General features: G+C 36.1%; 1 protein-coding gene and 1 pseudogene across 1 annotated transcript in view; both read right to left on the reverse strand.

Moving 5' to 3' along the window:
- Nucleotides 1-17,817, reverse strand: part of LOC118893133 (cadherin-12) — a 91,245-nt gene that overhangs the window by 20,312 nt on the left and 53,116 nt on the right. The window contains exon 5 of the mRNA XM_036848359.1: nt 6,444-6,580. Within this exon, the coding sequence (XP_036704254.1) occupies nt 6,444-6,580 (137 nt within the window). The remainder of the gene's footprint in view (nt 1-6,443; nt 6,581-17,817) is intronic.
- On the reverse strand, nt 598-5,451 carry LOC118891924 (annotated as a pseudogene).

The raw sequence follows: 17,817 nt of genomic DNA on the forward strand, positions 1-17,817 counted from the left end.
ATGCATTTTCTTTACCCTTCCCTACACATTCTGGGCACCAATTGTACCACCTTACTTGTAATTTCTCATCTGGACATGAGCTTTAATACCTCTCTGCCTTTGCTTAAGATGTTTCCTCAACCTAGAATACCCTCCTTTCCTCCTTTTCAATATCTTCTTCATCTTTTAAAGACTCAGCTCAAATGATAATTCCTGTGTGACATACTATGCTTATGCCTTCAAAAATAATTATTTTAATTATTTTCTCTCTTACAGCACTTTGTATTTTGGTTGCATACTTATGAATTCAACCAGATTGTTGTCTTTCTCACAAAATTTTCAGGCCTAGTGGTTAAGTAATATGGTCTCTAAACTTTCTTCACTTTTAGAGAGACTCGTCTAGTTGCCAAGAAACACATCAGGTAGGCAACTTTCTGAAATGGCTCCCAAGAACCCCCACTCCCTGATACCCACATGAGTTACCTCCATGTAATTCTTTGCCCTTAAGTGTGGTCTGGGTCTAGTGACTTGCTTCTACTAAACAGAATGGGGGATCGGTGACACCACTGATGTCAGAAATGACATCTTATCACTTTTGCAGGGGAGCAGAACTCTTCTTCAACAAGATAAACCCAGGGAGTCATCTGACTCCTCCAACGCCTTCTTCTTCCTGTCTTTTTTCTCTGCTGATGCCACGGCTGAAGCAGCAGCAGGAGCTGCAGACCTGCCCTCCGGAGGTGGGCGCGCTGGCCAGATCGCTGATACCATGAGCAGTGACTGAGGTCTTCAGGGTTTTTTCCTTTCAGCTCACTGGTGACCTTGCTGAGCCAGGTTGTCACCCACCTCCTTGATGCCCACACGGTCCAGGATCTTCTTTATGTCCTTGGCACTGGCAAAGGCATTGCCACTAAGGGCAGCCAGCAGGGAGGAGGCCATGCAGTGTAGGTAGGCAAGAATCTTTCCATATACAGGGAAGTTATCAAAAAGGATCCTTCACAATAAAATCATTAGGAACTCTTGTAGCTTGAGTCTTATCTAGTAATTAACACTTATTGGATAGAGATAGCAATCTACCTACCTACAACCCTGGCACACACATAATATTGCACACATATTTCCTTATTCTCATACTTTGAGTCTGTATTTTATTTCTAAAATGCAAATCCACTATAGATTTCTAATAGCTAAGCAGTCCAACGAGCTTAAATGTAGGTGGATAGATAGATAGATAGGTAGATAGATGATAGATAGATGCCAAGGCTAACAATAATTTCAGCTTAATTATATGTACAATGCAAATGTACATAAAATTTTTTAATAGTTTAACTATTTATGTATGTAAAAATCACCTTGACTAATTTTACTATTAACTTATTTAAAAATGAAGCATAAGGAGGTGAATATGTGTCCCTGTGAAATTGTGTTTTGGAGTGTGAGTCCTGGGCTCCTGTCTTAGCTTGGTCATCATTTGCTGTGTGACAAATGGAAATAAATCTTAGCCTCTATTTCTTCACTTACAATGTGGACAGTAATAAATTGAGTGAATGTATATAAAGCTACTATAATAGTTTGGTTTACTAATTTATAATATTATCACTTACAATTATTATAGAAACATTAGGTACTTTCTTCTCATTTGGTCTGAGAACACCATTTCATGGCTAACTATTTGGCACACAGGCGGAAGAAACCCTTTAAAAACTTCTACCAAAAAACCTATTTATTTTTGTTTAAATCCTTCATTACTTAATGACCACAGTTTGGTTAGTATAAACCTTTGGCAACTTTCCCTTGGAGGCTATATGAGAGCGCACTTAAGTCTGAAGTCCCTGGAATTCAGCATAATTTGCATAGTTATAACTAACTAAAATAATTTTGGGGGTCAGTTTCTATTCCTAAACTGTCCTTAAGAACAGACTTCAGTCTTAGTTTTAACCCACAACCATTAATACTTTGCATGTATATAATGTTCTATACAATTTATAAAAAATTAGATGAAGTTATGTTGAGCCTAAATTATAGACAATAATCTCAGTTTGATTTTCTGTATATATGAAGATGATACTACTTACATTATGTTGAAGCAAAAAAAGTTAAAGCAAAGTAGCTCTAATGCTAAATAACCTTAAAAATTACTCAACAATTTAATCCCAACTCATAATGGTATACTTAAACATAACATTTTCCCCAAATATAGCACGCAGTAAGTCTATCACTGATTTTTGAACTCTTCCACAATAGAAACAATCTATTGCCATCTGGATAATTAACATGACCAAGAAAAGAAGAATTGTCTTTGGTATTATCCATTTATTTTATAATTATATAAAAGTTCTAAGGCTTTAATGTAGTTATCTTTGCCTAATGATATGTGTTATAATAACACCAAAACAAAAAACAAAAAAAAATTAGAAACATTTGCCCATTGGAAGTTTCTGATAATTTGAATGAAGTGATTTTTGGAAGCTTGCGTTTTTTTAATTCTCAAGATTAGTATAAAAACATCAAAGCAATAATGCATAAAATAATTATTAGTAGTCTAATAAAACTATTTGGACCTTGGACTATAGCAACTTTGATTAATGACTGCTTTTTAATTAATTGGAAGTTGTTCAATCATTGTACCATTTCATTGCATCTGAGAGTTTTTATAGAAGGGTCAGGGCCAAAACATATGCTAGTTCAATCTGCAGTAAGGTACACTTACACAATTTTGTTCCACTTGGCAGGGCAAGTGTGGGCTATTTATTTCTCAGTCATTCACCATAATGAGAGTTTCCTGCTGAGGCTGGCTAATTTGATCATTGAAAGCAGCCTTATGTATTAAAATATAAATAAAGTTTACTTTCAAACTCTGTGAACTCAAACAAAATAAGGCCCACAACAATCTATTCTTATTGCAGAATCTTTAATGACCATGTGATATATACTTAGCCTCTTTCTTTTTCATGCAGGTGTATAGTGTTCATCTCACCAGACTTCCTTGAGGGTTCTAAATTACACACAGTAGTCTTTGAATAGACAGTGGAATGGACGAGAGGTAGATATTTTAGAAATATTAGCTTGGCAGCCCTTTCACATTGTGTGTATGTATGGATTATGAGTCTAAGTCTCAGTTCTGCATATGTCCAAGTGAGAGCCAACATAACTTATGAGAATCCACACAGTGGGGTTTCCTAATTTGGATTTAGGTAAAAACTACATCCAGCAGGTCAGAGAGGAGCCAGCATGTGCCCTAATTCTATTAATAATTAACAAAATACAGTTTTCTAAGTTTGAAAAATCTAAGCTTTTAAGGAACAATGGCACTTGCTTGCACAGTATGGATGTATACTCCTCTTCCATTTTCCAAATGGTTGGAGCTCAGGCTCTGACTGCAGGTACCAGACCTGCTATGATGGGTGCCCTCACACCATGATGATGGTTTTGGTAGCTATAGTAGCCGCTGGGGAGAAAGAGACCTTTTAGAGTTACAGTACAGGTGAGTGAAGAACTAGCTGCAGACTTTCATCTTGAGTTAAGGTACTGGACCTAATACTCCTCCTTCTAAAAATATGCACATGTTTTTCATGTGCATTAATAGAAAGGGTAGGTCGCACAAGATAGTTTTCTAATGAAAAATATTCTACTGTGGAAAATATATTTTTGATAAATTGAAGTTTTTTGAATAGGCTACCTCTGGTCAGTTATCATTTACTATATCCAAGCCATTGAGAGTGACTATAATATAGTCGATAGAGGTCTTATAACCCATAACTTAGACATCTCATTTGTACTCTATTTGTCAAAGATCTTAGAATACTAAAGTTTATTTTCTAACTATATTATAGTTAAGCTTTCCTCAGTGTTATGGATGAAGGAAATCATTCAAAGTTGAAATAACTGAAAGCATGAAAAGAATGATGAATAACGTATGTAACTGTAAGAGGATGTGATATGGGAGAGAAGAAAGATGCCTGGCATGAAAGGAAACTTCAGGAAAACAAGTTAAAGAGAACTGGGAGACTGGCATTTGGTTCTGTTCTCCTGACAGAATGTCTTCTCAGGCAGCTGACTGGATGATCAGCTCTCAGAGCCTAACAGAGCAAGGAGGGCAGATTTGAAAGGAGACAGCATGACAGAGAAAGCATATGGTAGAGGGGCAGGCTGTAATGTACCTGTTCAGCATGACCAGGATGTGTGAATTTCCTCAGGGTCAAGTGGACAAAACGGAAAGCTGGAGTTGAGAAATCATGCTATTAATTCACCCAAGAAAGCCGTCTGTTACACAAGGGGACCTGGAATTAAGAAGCTGTAAGGTCTACAAGAAAGCCGTCTGCTACACAAGGGGACCTGGAATTAAGAAGCTGTAAGGTCTACCACTGGGTGCCCATATCAAGTTCATGGGCAAATGGGATGCTCAGAGACCCCAATACCAAATAACTCAAAAATCACATGAAGAGAGTATTTGGGCAGTCCATTTAGCCAGTCAATTTTAATCCTAGAAGCAGTGGCAACCAGGGGAGCACTCTCTGGGGGGCAGATAAGAGAGATTTATGTGAAATAATGCCATTTGCAGCAACATGGATGGATCTAGAGATTATCAAATCAAGTAAACTAAGTCAGAGAGAGAAAGACAAATATGAGATATCACTTATATGTGGGATCTAAAAAAATTATACAAATGAACTTATTTATAAGACAGAAATAGACTCACAGACATAGAAAACAAACTTATGGTTACCAAAGGGGAAAGAGGGTGAAGGGATAAATTAGGAGTTTAGGATTAAAATATACATGCTACTATATATAAAACAGATAACCAACAAGGACCTACTGTATAGCACAGGGAATTATACTCAACATCTTGTAATAACCTACAATGGAAGAGAATGTAAAAAAAAGAATATATATTTATACATATACATGTAAAATTGAATCATTTTGCTGTACATCTTAAATGATCACAACATTGCAAATCAACTATATTTCCAAAAAAAAAATCTTTAAAAGAGAGATTTATGCATTTTTACTTCTCTCTCTCTCCTTTCTACTCCAGCTGGAGAATCTTTACCCCCACTACCAAGGAATCAAAGTTCCAACTTATGGTGTCATTGAGTTCTTCAGTTATCTATTGTTGTACAACAACAAATGACCACAAAAATATAGTTGCTTGAAATAATTACAATTTTAGTATTTCTCCCAATTTTGTGCATCAGAATCTGGGCAAGATTTGGCTGAGTATATATTCCATTTCACATGGTAATGACGGAGGTTACATTGTGGTATTCAGCTAGCAAGCAGCCTGGCTAGAGGTTGCAAGATGGTTTTACTTACATATCCAGCGCTCTGACAGGTATGGTTAGAAGGCTGAGCTGAGCTGGGATTGTCCACCTGACCACCAACACGTGACCTCTCTAGTATGGCAGCCTCAGAGCAGTCGTCTTCTAACATGACAGAGAAGTAGTCCAACAAACAAGACAGAAGCTGCATGTTCTTTTATGCTAAATTTACCTTTAATAATCAGAATAATGTAAAAGTAACGAAATCAGCTAAAGGCATCATTAAGGCCCGGGAATAGGTGTCTGATTATGCATGTTTGGAAGCAGTTGTTGAAGATTAACAAAACTGTTTCTCATTTACACCCACTGAGTTGAGACTGACCCAAAACCCCTCAACAGAAATGTTCACGGTTAGCTTCTCCCTGCACTGAAAGGTGACATTAGCTGTCAGAGTACTTGTACCAGATGCACGAAAGAAAATAGGAGGAAAACAGAATGAAAGATACTCAGAAGGGATTTCCTCAAATCTTTCAAGAGAACCCAAGCAGAAGGACCGGTACGATGCACTTCTGTTACAGACAAGTATGTTGCTAGCCAAGGTCTCCACTCCCACCCTCATCTGTTACCTTTGGAAGTTGTGATAATATCCTGAATTGTCCAGCCAAACACATAAGATCTATAATCACTCTCAGTCTAAAGGATTCTCTTCTGGACCAAGCAGAAACCAACACAAGGAGTAATTGCTAACGATCCTATAGATTCTGAGTGAAGAATTGCACTTGAAGAATTGCACTTAAAACTCCTGTATATTTCACAATGATGTTCATAACAAAATACATTTTAATGAAAGGAGAGAGAAAGAAGAGGGGTGAATTTAAAAATGCTCTCTTCAATTTCAGAAAATATTTCAGAAAAGATGATTTCATGTGATGGTTATTTCCTCCTGCAGGGTGGAAAAGGATGAGATCTCACCATGAAATGCACTGCTAGATATTCATGCAGTCCTGCAAACAGGGCTCATTGGCAGCTGTCACAATTTTTCTGGACTTAATGCTATGAGCAAAAGGAGCAGGTTTCTGAGTTTCCCCAAGAGACCACTTGGCTGTCAGTCCAAAAATGAAAACACCTCAGCAGGGACTCATTTAAGAGTGTGAAATCCAAAGAATTGCAGTATAACATTGATTCCGTCCATGCCATACTTACTAACTTTACTCGCAATTATGGAGAAATTATACTGCGCGGTGCTTTCTCTGTCTAGTAATTCACTAGTAGCGATGGTTCCTTCAGTTGCATCTATTGTAAAGTAGCTGTCTCCATCACTCTTCCAATCTATGAAGTACCTGTATATAAAAAAGAGTAGATGCAAATGTGCAATGATTACACATTAATCATGATGGCAGTCAGGCTAACTTGACACAGCTCCTTATTTTTCTTCCTGTAGCTATTATCTACCTTGCAATAAAGAAGAGTATAAATGACAGCTTCTTTATTGCAAAGTCAGTATGCTCAAGGGAAAACTGGAAATAATGAAAGATTTAGTACTCCTGCTGTTCGTATTATTTTAGGGCCTTGACACCTTGAAAGCTCAGCAGAGACTAAAATTCTAAAGCTGACCATGGATTTCCTTAACCTGCTGAATATTAAAACTTTTTCAAGCAGTAAAAGATTCCTTAATGGTGACTGTGGGAAGAGCTGGGGGTGGGAGAGGCATCTGGAAATAGCTACAAAGAACTGAGGTCAGAACACAGGTAGAGTCTTCGTTTCCATGGACAGAAAAAAAAAAAAAAAACAAAAAACATGTTAGGGAAACTAAGGGGAAAATTTTTAACTGACAATGGGATAATTGTAGAAATATTTCCCTCAAACACATATAAAAGGGCCATGGTTGTTTTATTACTCTAAATATCAGGACAACTTTCTTAAAAAATAAACCAAAAAACAGTGATCTTGGCTAATAATGTCTCTTTATCTTCTGTATTAGCCAACCTTCTTGATAGTAACAGACGTTGCCTTCTTTATGTGAAGCAGCTGGACTATGAAATGCAAGAAAATGAATAAAAGACATATTGCATTTGTATAAACCTTTATGTAACAGTGGACATATAGAGTGATATATGTAAAATTATTTTCAAACATATTTTCAATCATCATATTAATGGACATTTTGAAATCTTTCCACATGCCAGGTATTGTTCTAAATATTTATATATGTTAACAAATTCCCAGAACAACCTTAAAAAATGAGTATTATTAATCTCCCCATTTTACATATGAGTAACAAAACATATGCTGAAGTTCACAAAGTTAGAAAGTTTTAGAGCTGATATTTGAACTAGGTCATCAATGTTTTCCATAAAATTATCATAAGATAGTCTTACCAATTTTAAATGGATCATTTTTAAGTGGAAAAGGGCTCTGCTAATCAAAAGACTGAATGCACAATATGTTTATCACCATTTTTCTGGCCAGGGAATCAAGGTGAAGTCCTTACAAACAGTGGCTGAAACAGATGACATCATAGTAGTCAGCACATCTAAATCCCCAGGCCGTCATGAAAAGTTAGTTAAGACATGTGTTTCAAAATTGCAAGCTATAATTTTGACAAACTGGTTACCTAAAACTGGAGCAGTTTGCATATCATTTTGGCGCTAGATCAAAGCTAGTTTGCCTTTATAGGTGAGATTTATAACTTGTCAATATTTGTTAGTAACTGATAAGATCAGAGTATGAGCCAAGGTTTTTATCTGCCTCTGATATTTCTGTTGTTGATTTATGATAATGCATGCCTTATGAGTTCGATGTAACATGCTATCTCATAGAAATGCTCTCAAAAATTATAAATGAACTTAAGGCACATTTAAAACCCAAGGAGTACAAGATATAATGAGCTTAATTCGCTCTATTGCCTGATGTCCTTTTCTGAACAAAAAAGCATCTTCTCACAATACCCCTTTTCAGCACCTTTATTCAACTTGAGCACATGCCTAATTTAAGAAGCAAATTGTTACTGAACCTTCTTCGTGACTATAGCATTTCTAAAGAATTGTTGGTGTAGACTAACAATGGTTGGTGTTTAATTGTAGCATTCACTAAATATTTGCGGAGTGTCCACTATGCACTAGACATTGTATTAGGGTTGAAACACATAAAAAGTAGTAAAGTAAGATGCCCACTGATAAAGAGTCTAGTTGGGGGAACGCAGATAAACAGATGATTTTTATGCCTGGTAGAAAGACAGAAAAGACACTACAGGAGTGCAAAGAAAAGATGCCTATGCCTGGTTCAACACCTATTGATTCAGGCAAACCTTCCTGCACACGGTGTTTGGCTGACATTAGAAGGCTATAAAGGAATTATTCACGAGAAGAGAGAGGCAGACAAAGTGAGGAGAGGAGGAAAGGTATTTCAGGAAGCTGCAACAGCAGTAGCAAAACCGTAGAGTTTGTGTGGGAAACTATAAGCTGTTGGGAAATATGGGAAAATATCTGAAAGGCACAATAACATGAAAAAAGATAAGTGATCTAGGTCAAGGAGGGTCTCATAAATTCTATTAAGGAGGTAGGACATGATCTTGTGGGTAATGAACACTTCGAAAGGTGTAATTAGGGTATGGGTTAAGAGTTCATCACTTTTAAGGCACAGGGTAGATGTATTTGAAGGGAACAAGGCTGTAAGCATTTCCTGTAGACCAGAATCTTGCCAAGAGACAAAGATAAGAAGCTGGAAAGATATTTGATTCAATGAGTTGTGAGTAGTTGAAATAATTAAGGCTATGCAGGCTGAAGGAAAGAAGACATAAAACGTGCTAGCCACCTTTAATTTGATCAGGACACTCATGTGAAGCAGGTGTTAGATTTACTTGTTATGTTTCAGTGGGATACAGATAGGACAGGAAAATGGAATCCATAGAAATTAAGATTTTGGATAAGTATATCAAAGACTTTTTGATGTCAGAGCTGCACAGGGTCATAATGGGTTTCCTCAGAAAACCGTTAAGCACCAGGAGTAGTCAAATATTGACGTCGAAATATTTGGTGCAGATGTAGTAGAACAAATTTAAGCGTGATTGGAGAGTCTGAATGTACCTTACAATGCTGAGATTCTATTACTATTTTCCATATAGAATGAAATCTATTTCTCTTACTTTGCATGGAACATAATACTTTTTTTTTTTTAATCAGTCATCAATTTTATACTCATCACTGTATACATGTCAATCCCAATCGCCCAATTCAGCACACCACCATCCCTACCCCACCGCAGTTTTCCCCCATTGGTGTCCATACGTTTCTTCTCTACATCTGTGTCTCAACTTCTGCCCTGCAACCCGGTTCATCTGTACCATTTTTCTAGGTTCCACATACATGCGTTAATATACGATATTTGTATAATACAAATATGTATAATACATAATTCTTTCTAATTTTTGTTTCGTATTAGCACTCTGTTCTAACCTTAACATATCCTACTCTGAGCTCTGCAATAAAGCCTCACTTTTCAAACATACGCTTACTTTTTTCCTAAGCCTTATTTTTAATAATAGCTTAATTCACATACTATACAATTTCCCAATTTAAAATGAACAATTCAATCATTTTCATATATTCAAGTTGTGCAGTAGGTGGTAGGTTTTAAAACATTTTAAACTTATTAGTTCAAAACTTTTTCATTTAATTCATTAATTGGGATAAGCTCCAATTATCTGGAAATTTCACTTCTATAGGATAAAAATTGTGATGGTGCAAGGTTTCTGGATTTCTCCTCTGCTACTTTCTTTCTCATGAAGTGTATATTTTCTAGTGGAATGTTAATTCTTTTAATAATGTTATACCACATTTTTGAGTTATTTTCTTATTATCTGCTCTAGATGTTACCATATGCAGCTTAACTTAGATTCAAATTTATATTAACTTAATTCTAATAAAATATAGAAATGTTACTCCTAGGTAGCCATGTGCTATTATATATCTATACATATATGTAATACATATATTGTTATCTATAGTACACTGATACAGTAAAAAATACAATAAAACATTGTTAATTAGTACTTTTATTATTTTATGTCTCTTAAAACTGAAAAAAATAAAGGAACATATTTTGGGAAGAGCTAAAGTTCTCCAATCCTACGGGCTCTCTTACCCTGGGAAATTCTCTGCGTCCCTGCTGCCGGCGGCGTGATGGTCTTCTCATTTTGACTCTCTGGGAGTGGAACAAGCAACATGAGACAAGTGATTGGGCCCCATATTATCAGCCTGCCTGCGGTAGGGCCTCTGCCCTGTGAGAGGAGTGGAGCGAGTGGAGGAAACAAACTGCCAATCTCAACCACACTCACCAGGCCGCTTCTGAAAACTCAAGAGTTGGAGAAGATGAGAAACGCTGGCATCCTGCCCCTCCTGGTAAGATACTATATCCCATGATTGAGAGCTGAGGAGAGAGGAGCCCTGTTTTCTCAGCCATTCCATGCAGAGTCCAGAGAGAATTCTCTATCAGGCTGAGCTGGGAGATGGGAGTGGAAGGGAAGAAACAGGTCTGGGGTCAAGTGCCACAGTCTCTGGATGTTCTTATCGTGTTTTAATAGATCTTCTTGAATAAATGTTTCTTCATTTGCTATATGCTCTTAGGAAATTTTCCAGAGACCGTATATGATTGTAATTTTTTAAAAATAATTTTCACCATTTATGCTGTTTCACTGGGAGCATGTCTGCAGAGCTTCTCACGCTGCCATTCCTTAAGTAGAACCTCCATCATTTTTTGGAATTCCTTTCTTCTTTTCTCATTTACTCCAATTAAACTGCATGATATTATTTAAAGCTCTTCTGCACGTATTTGCATTGTTGCAAATCTCTGCAATGAATAGGTCCTTTTCTGATGCTCCTAGCACTCAATAGTTTTGCAGATTTTGGCAAACATAAGACAGATTATATACATTTTGTGCCTGTGATTGTCTTCCTTACTCAAGGCCCTTTAAATTATTTGAGGTCACTTTATTCATCTCTGTGTTGCCAGGGACCTGGGATGTTATTTGCACATAGCATCTGCAACTTAAACACTATATTGAATCAATGCACAGATCCTATTCTTACTACCTATATAATAGTTAAATATTTCTACTTCAAACCCTATTTAGGGTTTTAGGAATGTCTTATTTAGGACAACACAATCTTTCTGGTTTGCTGAGGACTTTCTCAGTACTAGTGCTGAATATCCTGGGATCCTAAAAACTCCTTGGTCCCAGAAAAAACTGGGACAATTGATCACTTTACTTCTAGTTAATTCTTACAGCATATTTTACAGTTTAGAAAGCTGAGTCAAACAGAATCTATGTACAATGAACCATTACACACCCACAGTTCATTTTAAATTTAGGTCTATCTGGTAATGTGTTTAAAAATTCAAGAACTTACTTATTGCATACATAAAATAATGTGCCTATCTCTGTTTTATCTTTCTATCTATCTATCAACCAAAATCCAATATCTTAGAAGGTGAGTAAGCAAATTTCATTTATTTAGTCATTTCAGTCTAACACTGACATATAAAGTTTGCATTCCATAAATCAACCACCACTGAGAGGCAAAGAAATAGGTATAGAATTAAGAACATGAACTTTTTGGAGAAACAACTAGGGTGATATACCGGTTCCTTCACTTACCTTGTGCAGTTAGGTTAGGAATCTTTCTCCCTAATGCCTGTTCTCCTTGTCTTCTGTAAAATTTGGGAAAATAATACCTACCTAGCAATATAAAAGTAAATGTGGTATAGACAAAATGAGATAAGATATATGTACCTAGGTATGGAATCATTCATGTGGGGTGTGTACATGTATGTACGTGTGTGTACATATCCTTACCTCCCTCTCTCTTTCCACATTATTATTTTTTGTTATTTTTCAATTTAAAAAAAACCTCTTCCTATCACACAAATGTATGCTTTGTTCTAGAACAAAGTTGTCACATATGTAGCCTTCAAATTTAAAACACCTGAACTACGAAGCCCCCCAACCCCAAACACCTGAAGTACAAACCATGGGCACAATAGCCAGGCCTTATTTCTTACAATGGTGCTTTGGTTCTCATTCACTATTTTCTGGCATCTAGTTTTTATCTCCATCACCTTGTGATATTTGATACCCCTTCCTCTGGATGTTATTCTCTTAGAAAGCTTACTGCCTTCTTAGCTGAACATTTTCTACTCAGTAAAACATCTTCAGCATCTTCCCATAGCCGGTTAGACTCTTAACACTAGGTCCTGGCATTTTCCTACGGTCCTACCTTTGTGTTACTGCCTGATCCCTGTGCCTGACTGAATGATAAACATTGGACAATAGCCATTTTCTACTGTGGTATTTTGCCCGCTATAGCAATTAGGAGACACAGATAAGATGTGGCCATCACTGAACTGGCAATGAAAACACTCCTACATTTCCTGGATATTTTCAGAGAAGACATGACCCGGTTATAAAGTGTCTAGATCAGTTTCAGGAGAATCACCGTCCCAGAGTTAGCCATGACTGGTTTACTTTGGGTTTACTACAGTCCACATTCAATCTAAGGGTAGACTGATATCTTAATTGCAACTAATCACATAACGAAGCACGACCCTATGAGGATTTCCCAAGATAGACTCCCACCCATGTCCTCCAGCTGCCTTTTGTCTGTAGAAACACTTTACTCAAAGAATAAATTTAATTAGAGAAGTGAGAAAATACAGAAAGAAAGGAAAACAGTCAAGCCAGACAAAGTAATAATAATACTTTGGTCATTAAACAAAGTCAAGGATCTTCTGAGCCATGTCCTTTAAGCTGTTTTGCGGAGACTGAAACCCCCAGCAGGTGGAAGAAATTAACTGCATGCTGCCCACAAGCACGTAGACCCCAGACTGGTTGGAACCAGAGGGTTGATGATGCTGACTCCCGATTACGTCACCACCAACCAATCAGAAAAACGTCCAAGAGCTAATCACACACCCCGCAACCCCATTCCCTCACCCTGTCTATAAAAACCCTTCCCCTGAAAGCCTTCCGGGAGTTTGGGTCTTTTAAGCACTGGTTGCCCTGTACTCCTTGCTTGGCTCCCTGCAGTAAAGCTATTCTTTTCTACTTCACCCAAAAATCTGTCTTGGAGATTCAATTTGGTGCTGGTGTACAGAGGCCGGGTTTCAGCAAAAATCACAATATAATATAAACTGTCTAATTTGGCCCAACTCACCAGTTTAAATGAGTAAAACTTTTAGGTACATATTGTGTTTGAGTCATGTTATACTTACTTGGTGAGTAGATGAAATTCAAATTTAAAAAAGATGCTTAGGATAGATATATGATACAAATCTATAGTTTATAGAAGTATGCACAGGGACTGCTGATAAGAAACCTGTTTTAACAATTCAATGGAAATCAAAAATTAATGCATTAACTTAATCTGTGCAGACCACTCGACAGAGAACAATTTTATTATTTTTCTGAAAATGAGTTTTCAGAAATGCCTTAAAGTTTTGTTCTCTTCATTAGGTAAACACTCCCCTTAAAATTGTTTCTTTTAATTTGCCTAATAGCTTTCTCACAGTTAATGGAAAAACTAACTTTGACCCTGAACCAATTCTCAAACACATTTTGTAAAAAAAGTACTTGATGATACAGAGTACTTTAAAAGTATTACATCTCAGGCTTCCCTGGTGGCGCAGTGGTTGAGAATCTGCCTGGGGATGCGGGTTCGAGCCCTGGTCTGGGCGGATCCCACATGCCGCGGAGCAACTGGGCCCGTGAGCCACAGCTGCTGAGCCTGCGCGTCTGGAGCCTGTGCTCCGCAACAAGAGGGGCCGCGATAGTGAGAGGCCCACGCACCGCGATGAAGAGTGGCCCCCGCTTGCCGCAACTAGAGAAAGCCCTCGCACAGAAACGAAGACCCAACACAGCCAAAAATAAATAAATAAATAAAATTTAAAAAGTATTACATCTCACTTTTTAAGCAATAAAGATGTTAAGAGTAATGACTCAGGTCAAGGTAGGAAATATTTTGTCCAGGTACTAATAATAGATCAAAATCTCTTTACTCTTCACTCTTTGCTAACGTTTGTTTTTAAAATTTTTTTTTGGTCTGGTGGCAGATAGCTAAATGAAAATAAATTCAGTTCAATTTATTTCTATAAACACTTTACTAAGAATTTAAGCCACATACAACACTTAGATTGTAATTGCTTCATCAACATTGCAATTAAATTGTTTTCTGAGGAATCCCAATATGTTTCTCTCAAACTTCCTTAAATAGTAGTTGCTAATTTCCTACTAGTTCCTTTTAGGTTTTTGGGGGTTTTTTTCCTAATCCTCCTCCTCATTCTTATTTTCCTGATTGCAGATTACATCTTAGTTTAGATAGCTCCCCTTGTTTGGTTTAAATGTTTGATGAGAAGTTAAACACTAGATCAAATTATTAAATTAATAAAGGCAGAACTGTCATAATAGGCATAATAAAGGCATATTCTGTCCTTAAATTCTATTTGGAAGCACGTGATACGAATAAAATAGCTCTCTAAAGAAAAAGAAATACACTATAATCTACATAGTATTAAAATCATAGCTGTTATACTTTTCCTCAATGTTGCTTACGCTTTCCTCATTCTGGGAGTCTTTTTTTAGTTATTTTTTAATAGTCATATGTGGTCTGCTGACTGTGTACGATCCTCGTCTGCCCCCAAAGCTTTACACCTGGCCTTTGGTTTATTTTTCAGAGACCTCAAAGCAGCTTCCTCTAATGGAAAGAAAATAAAGTTTAGGCAAATATTGATTAAATATGGGCTCTGCACAGGGAGATCAGCTCGGTGCTTTGTGACCACCTAGAGGGGTGGGGTAGGGAGGGTGGGAGGGAGGGAGATGCAAGAGGGAAGAGATATGGGGACATATGTATATGTATAACTGATTCACTTTGTTATAAAGCAGAAAATGACACACCATTGTAAAGCAATTATACTCTAATAACAATGTTAAAAATATATATACATATATTTTAAAAAATGGGCTCTGCACTTAAGAGCTTAGATAGCAAGCATGTCATGGCAGTTTTCTCATTATTAAAAATATGGACAATAATACCTGGGTAAATAAGTAAAGAATGTGATTATGCCTTTGCTCAAGGTCTTCCCATGAAGCCTTGCCAAATTCTTCTAGGAAGCATTTATTTCTTCCTTATTACAAAATTCTATATTCTTACTTCTTTCATCTTATTTACCTATTTTGATTTGTATTAACAGTCTTTCTCAAATGAGAAGAGCAAAATAATTGTATTTTGTTTTCATGATTATACAGAAAGTTTCTTTAGAGTAGGATTAAATTTATTGTTCTATCCATTTCTTGTACTTGCATGTATGCATTTAATTATTTTATAAGGACATCTGACTTTTCCTCTTAATAATGACCTGATCACATTCACACATGGAAATATTTGTTTTATATATTTTGAGTATTTAGACATATTTATTCTGAAGTCTTTTTATATAGCTTTATCACAACTGTTCCCTTGAACTGAATCAAATGCCTGTCGTTCCTAATCAAGTTGGATTTATTTACTGTCACTGGATGCCATGGCCAAATGTCTCTGAAGAAAGATGCCATCTTAACCAGAGTCATTTACCATTTGATACCCAAATATGGACACCATATTTGAAAGAAAGCTTTTATTTACTGTTTTGTTTTGGTTTTTTTTTTTCTGGTAACTGATCTTTCATTTCCTCCTGTGATTATCTACTCTTTAGCTCATTTCTCTCTGAAAATTACTCACATTCTCTTATTAAATAATCTGGGGCAGCTTATAAACTGGATCCTGATTATTACAATATTTTCCATGGAGAAGGATTTATATCTATTTATGATATATTTAAAGTAACTAATCTTTAAAAAATCAAAATAATTAAAACATTTCAAACAACTGTGAGAAAAGGGCTATTCTCTAAGAGCATGTATATAAATTATAGAGAGAAGGGAAAGAGCTATGAAATTTGCACTTACATAGAGCACTCAGCACTTTGAGAGAAAGCAAAGAAACTGAACCTCTAGCAGGTAAAATGTAAACCCAAAACATTTAAGTCAGTAATAAAGATCACAGACTTGGACATTCCTTCATTCTTAGGAGTTATGTGAAGCATAACAAGATAGCCTCAAAAACAGTTCACCATCCTAATATCTGGACATGCAGCCACTGTATCATTAGAATACTATAAAATGTCTTAAAACAAAAGCAAATTCGTCATTGGCTACCAAGATCCAATCCTCATAAAAATTAGAGCTGTAGATCTGTATCACAAATCCACTGAATTTTGTCAATAAATTCTTAGTTATGTCTAAATCTTATAATGACTTTGTAGTTGTCTAGAAAAATAAAAAGTAATAAGTAATAAGATTTTTTTTCATATGTACAAAAAATGCCAACAAAAGAACTGTACATTTTGTTTCTACATTTCCAGCCTGAACAAGGTCAATTTTCTCATAGTTGAATTAAACATTTTTCAGATTTAGTTAAAGTTATTGTAAGGTTTAAACCAGGGAAACCTATGTAAGTGTATAGAATTCTTGCAGGTATATAATAAGGCTCATAGTTATCACATCTTAAAGAATCAAATATTGTACATTTTTTACTGACTTGTTTTGAATTTCTGTCTATTTTGTATAAGAAGCTACTAAAAACTATGAAATTTATTTGTATTTTCAACAATCCTAGAATTACAAAGCAACTCAAAAACCTAGATAAATATTTAGATCAACCTTTAGCAGTAGAGCAATTAGTAGTTTGACCTTTAGAATCTGGCTGCTTATGTTCAAATTATTTTCCCATCTTTACTGAAGACATGATTGGGTCTTCCTGGGCCTCAGTTTATACTGCTGTAAAATAATAGCTGTGATGTTTAAAGAACTGTGACCAAAGGGCTCAGCCCAAAGACACATACAAATAAGTTATTACAATGTCACTATATGTTGTTAGTTAATTGCCACTGAAGCAAACAAGAGTAAACTTGTTCATCTTGGTACATGTTCTTTGCAACAGCTCCTCTTATGTTGATCATCAATGAATACATCATTTGAAGGGTAAAACAAGTTTATTCACAAAGGAATTTCTCATTCTCCACAATTAAGTTAAATTCTCCATCAACAACTTCTCAAATGAGTTACTCTTAAACATTCAGTTGGTATAAATGTACAGAGAATGCTCTTTTCTCCAGTGCAAACAAAATAAGCAGAGTATACTAGTAAAGGTACTTCCTTTCTTTAATATTGTCAACTGCAAATACAATCCCATCGTAAGAAGGAGATTCTGATGGATGAATAATTTGATAAGCACCTGTAGGAAGCTTACATATAGTCAATTGTTTCACTGGAGGTGGCTTCTGCTGAGTTTCTGGGCAATGGTTAAGCAGGAAGATTAAGGAGAGATTACAGATATGCAAATCAAGTCACTGATAAATTAAACAACTCAGAACTAGCATTAAAAAAAATCTGAAAATGAGGTTTACCAAATCTCAACTTTTTCTTTACCTTTGTGCAACAATTCTATTCCCTCCAATTAAAATAGTTTCTCACCCTCTATTTCAT

This window comes from Balaenoptera musculus, chromosome 3 (genome assembly GCF_009873245.2).
Source record: "Balaenoptera musculus isolate JJ_BM4_2016_0621 chromosome 3, mBalMus1.pri.v3, whole genome shotgun sequence".
NCBI classification, from domain to species: domain Eukaryota; kingdom Metazoa; phylum Chordata; class Mammalia; order Artiodactyla; family Balaenopteridae; genus Balaenoptera; species Balaenoptera musculus.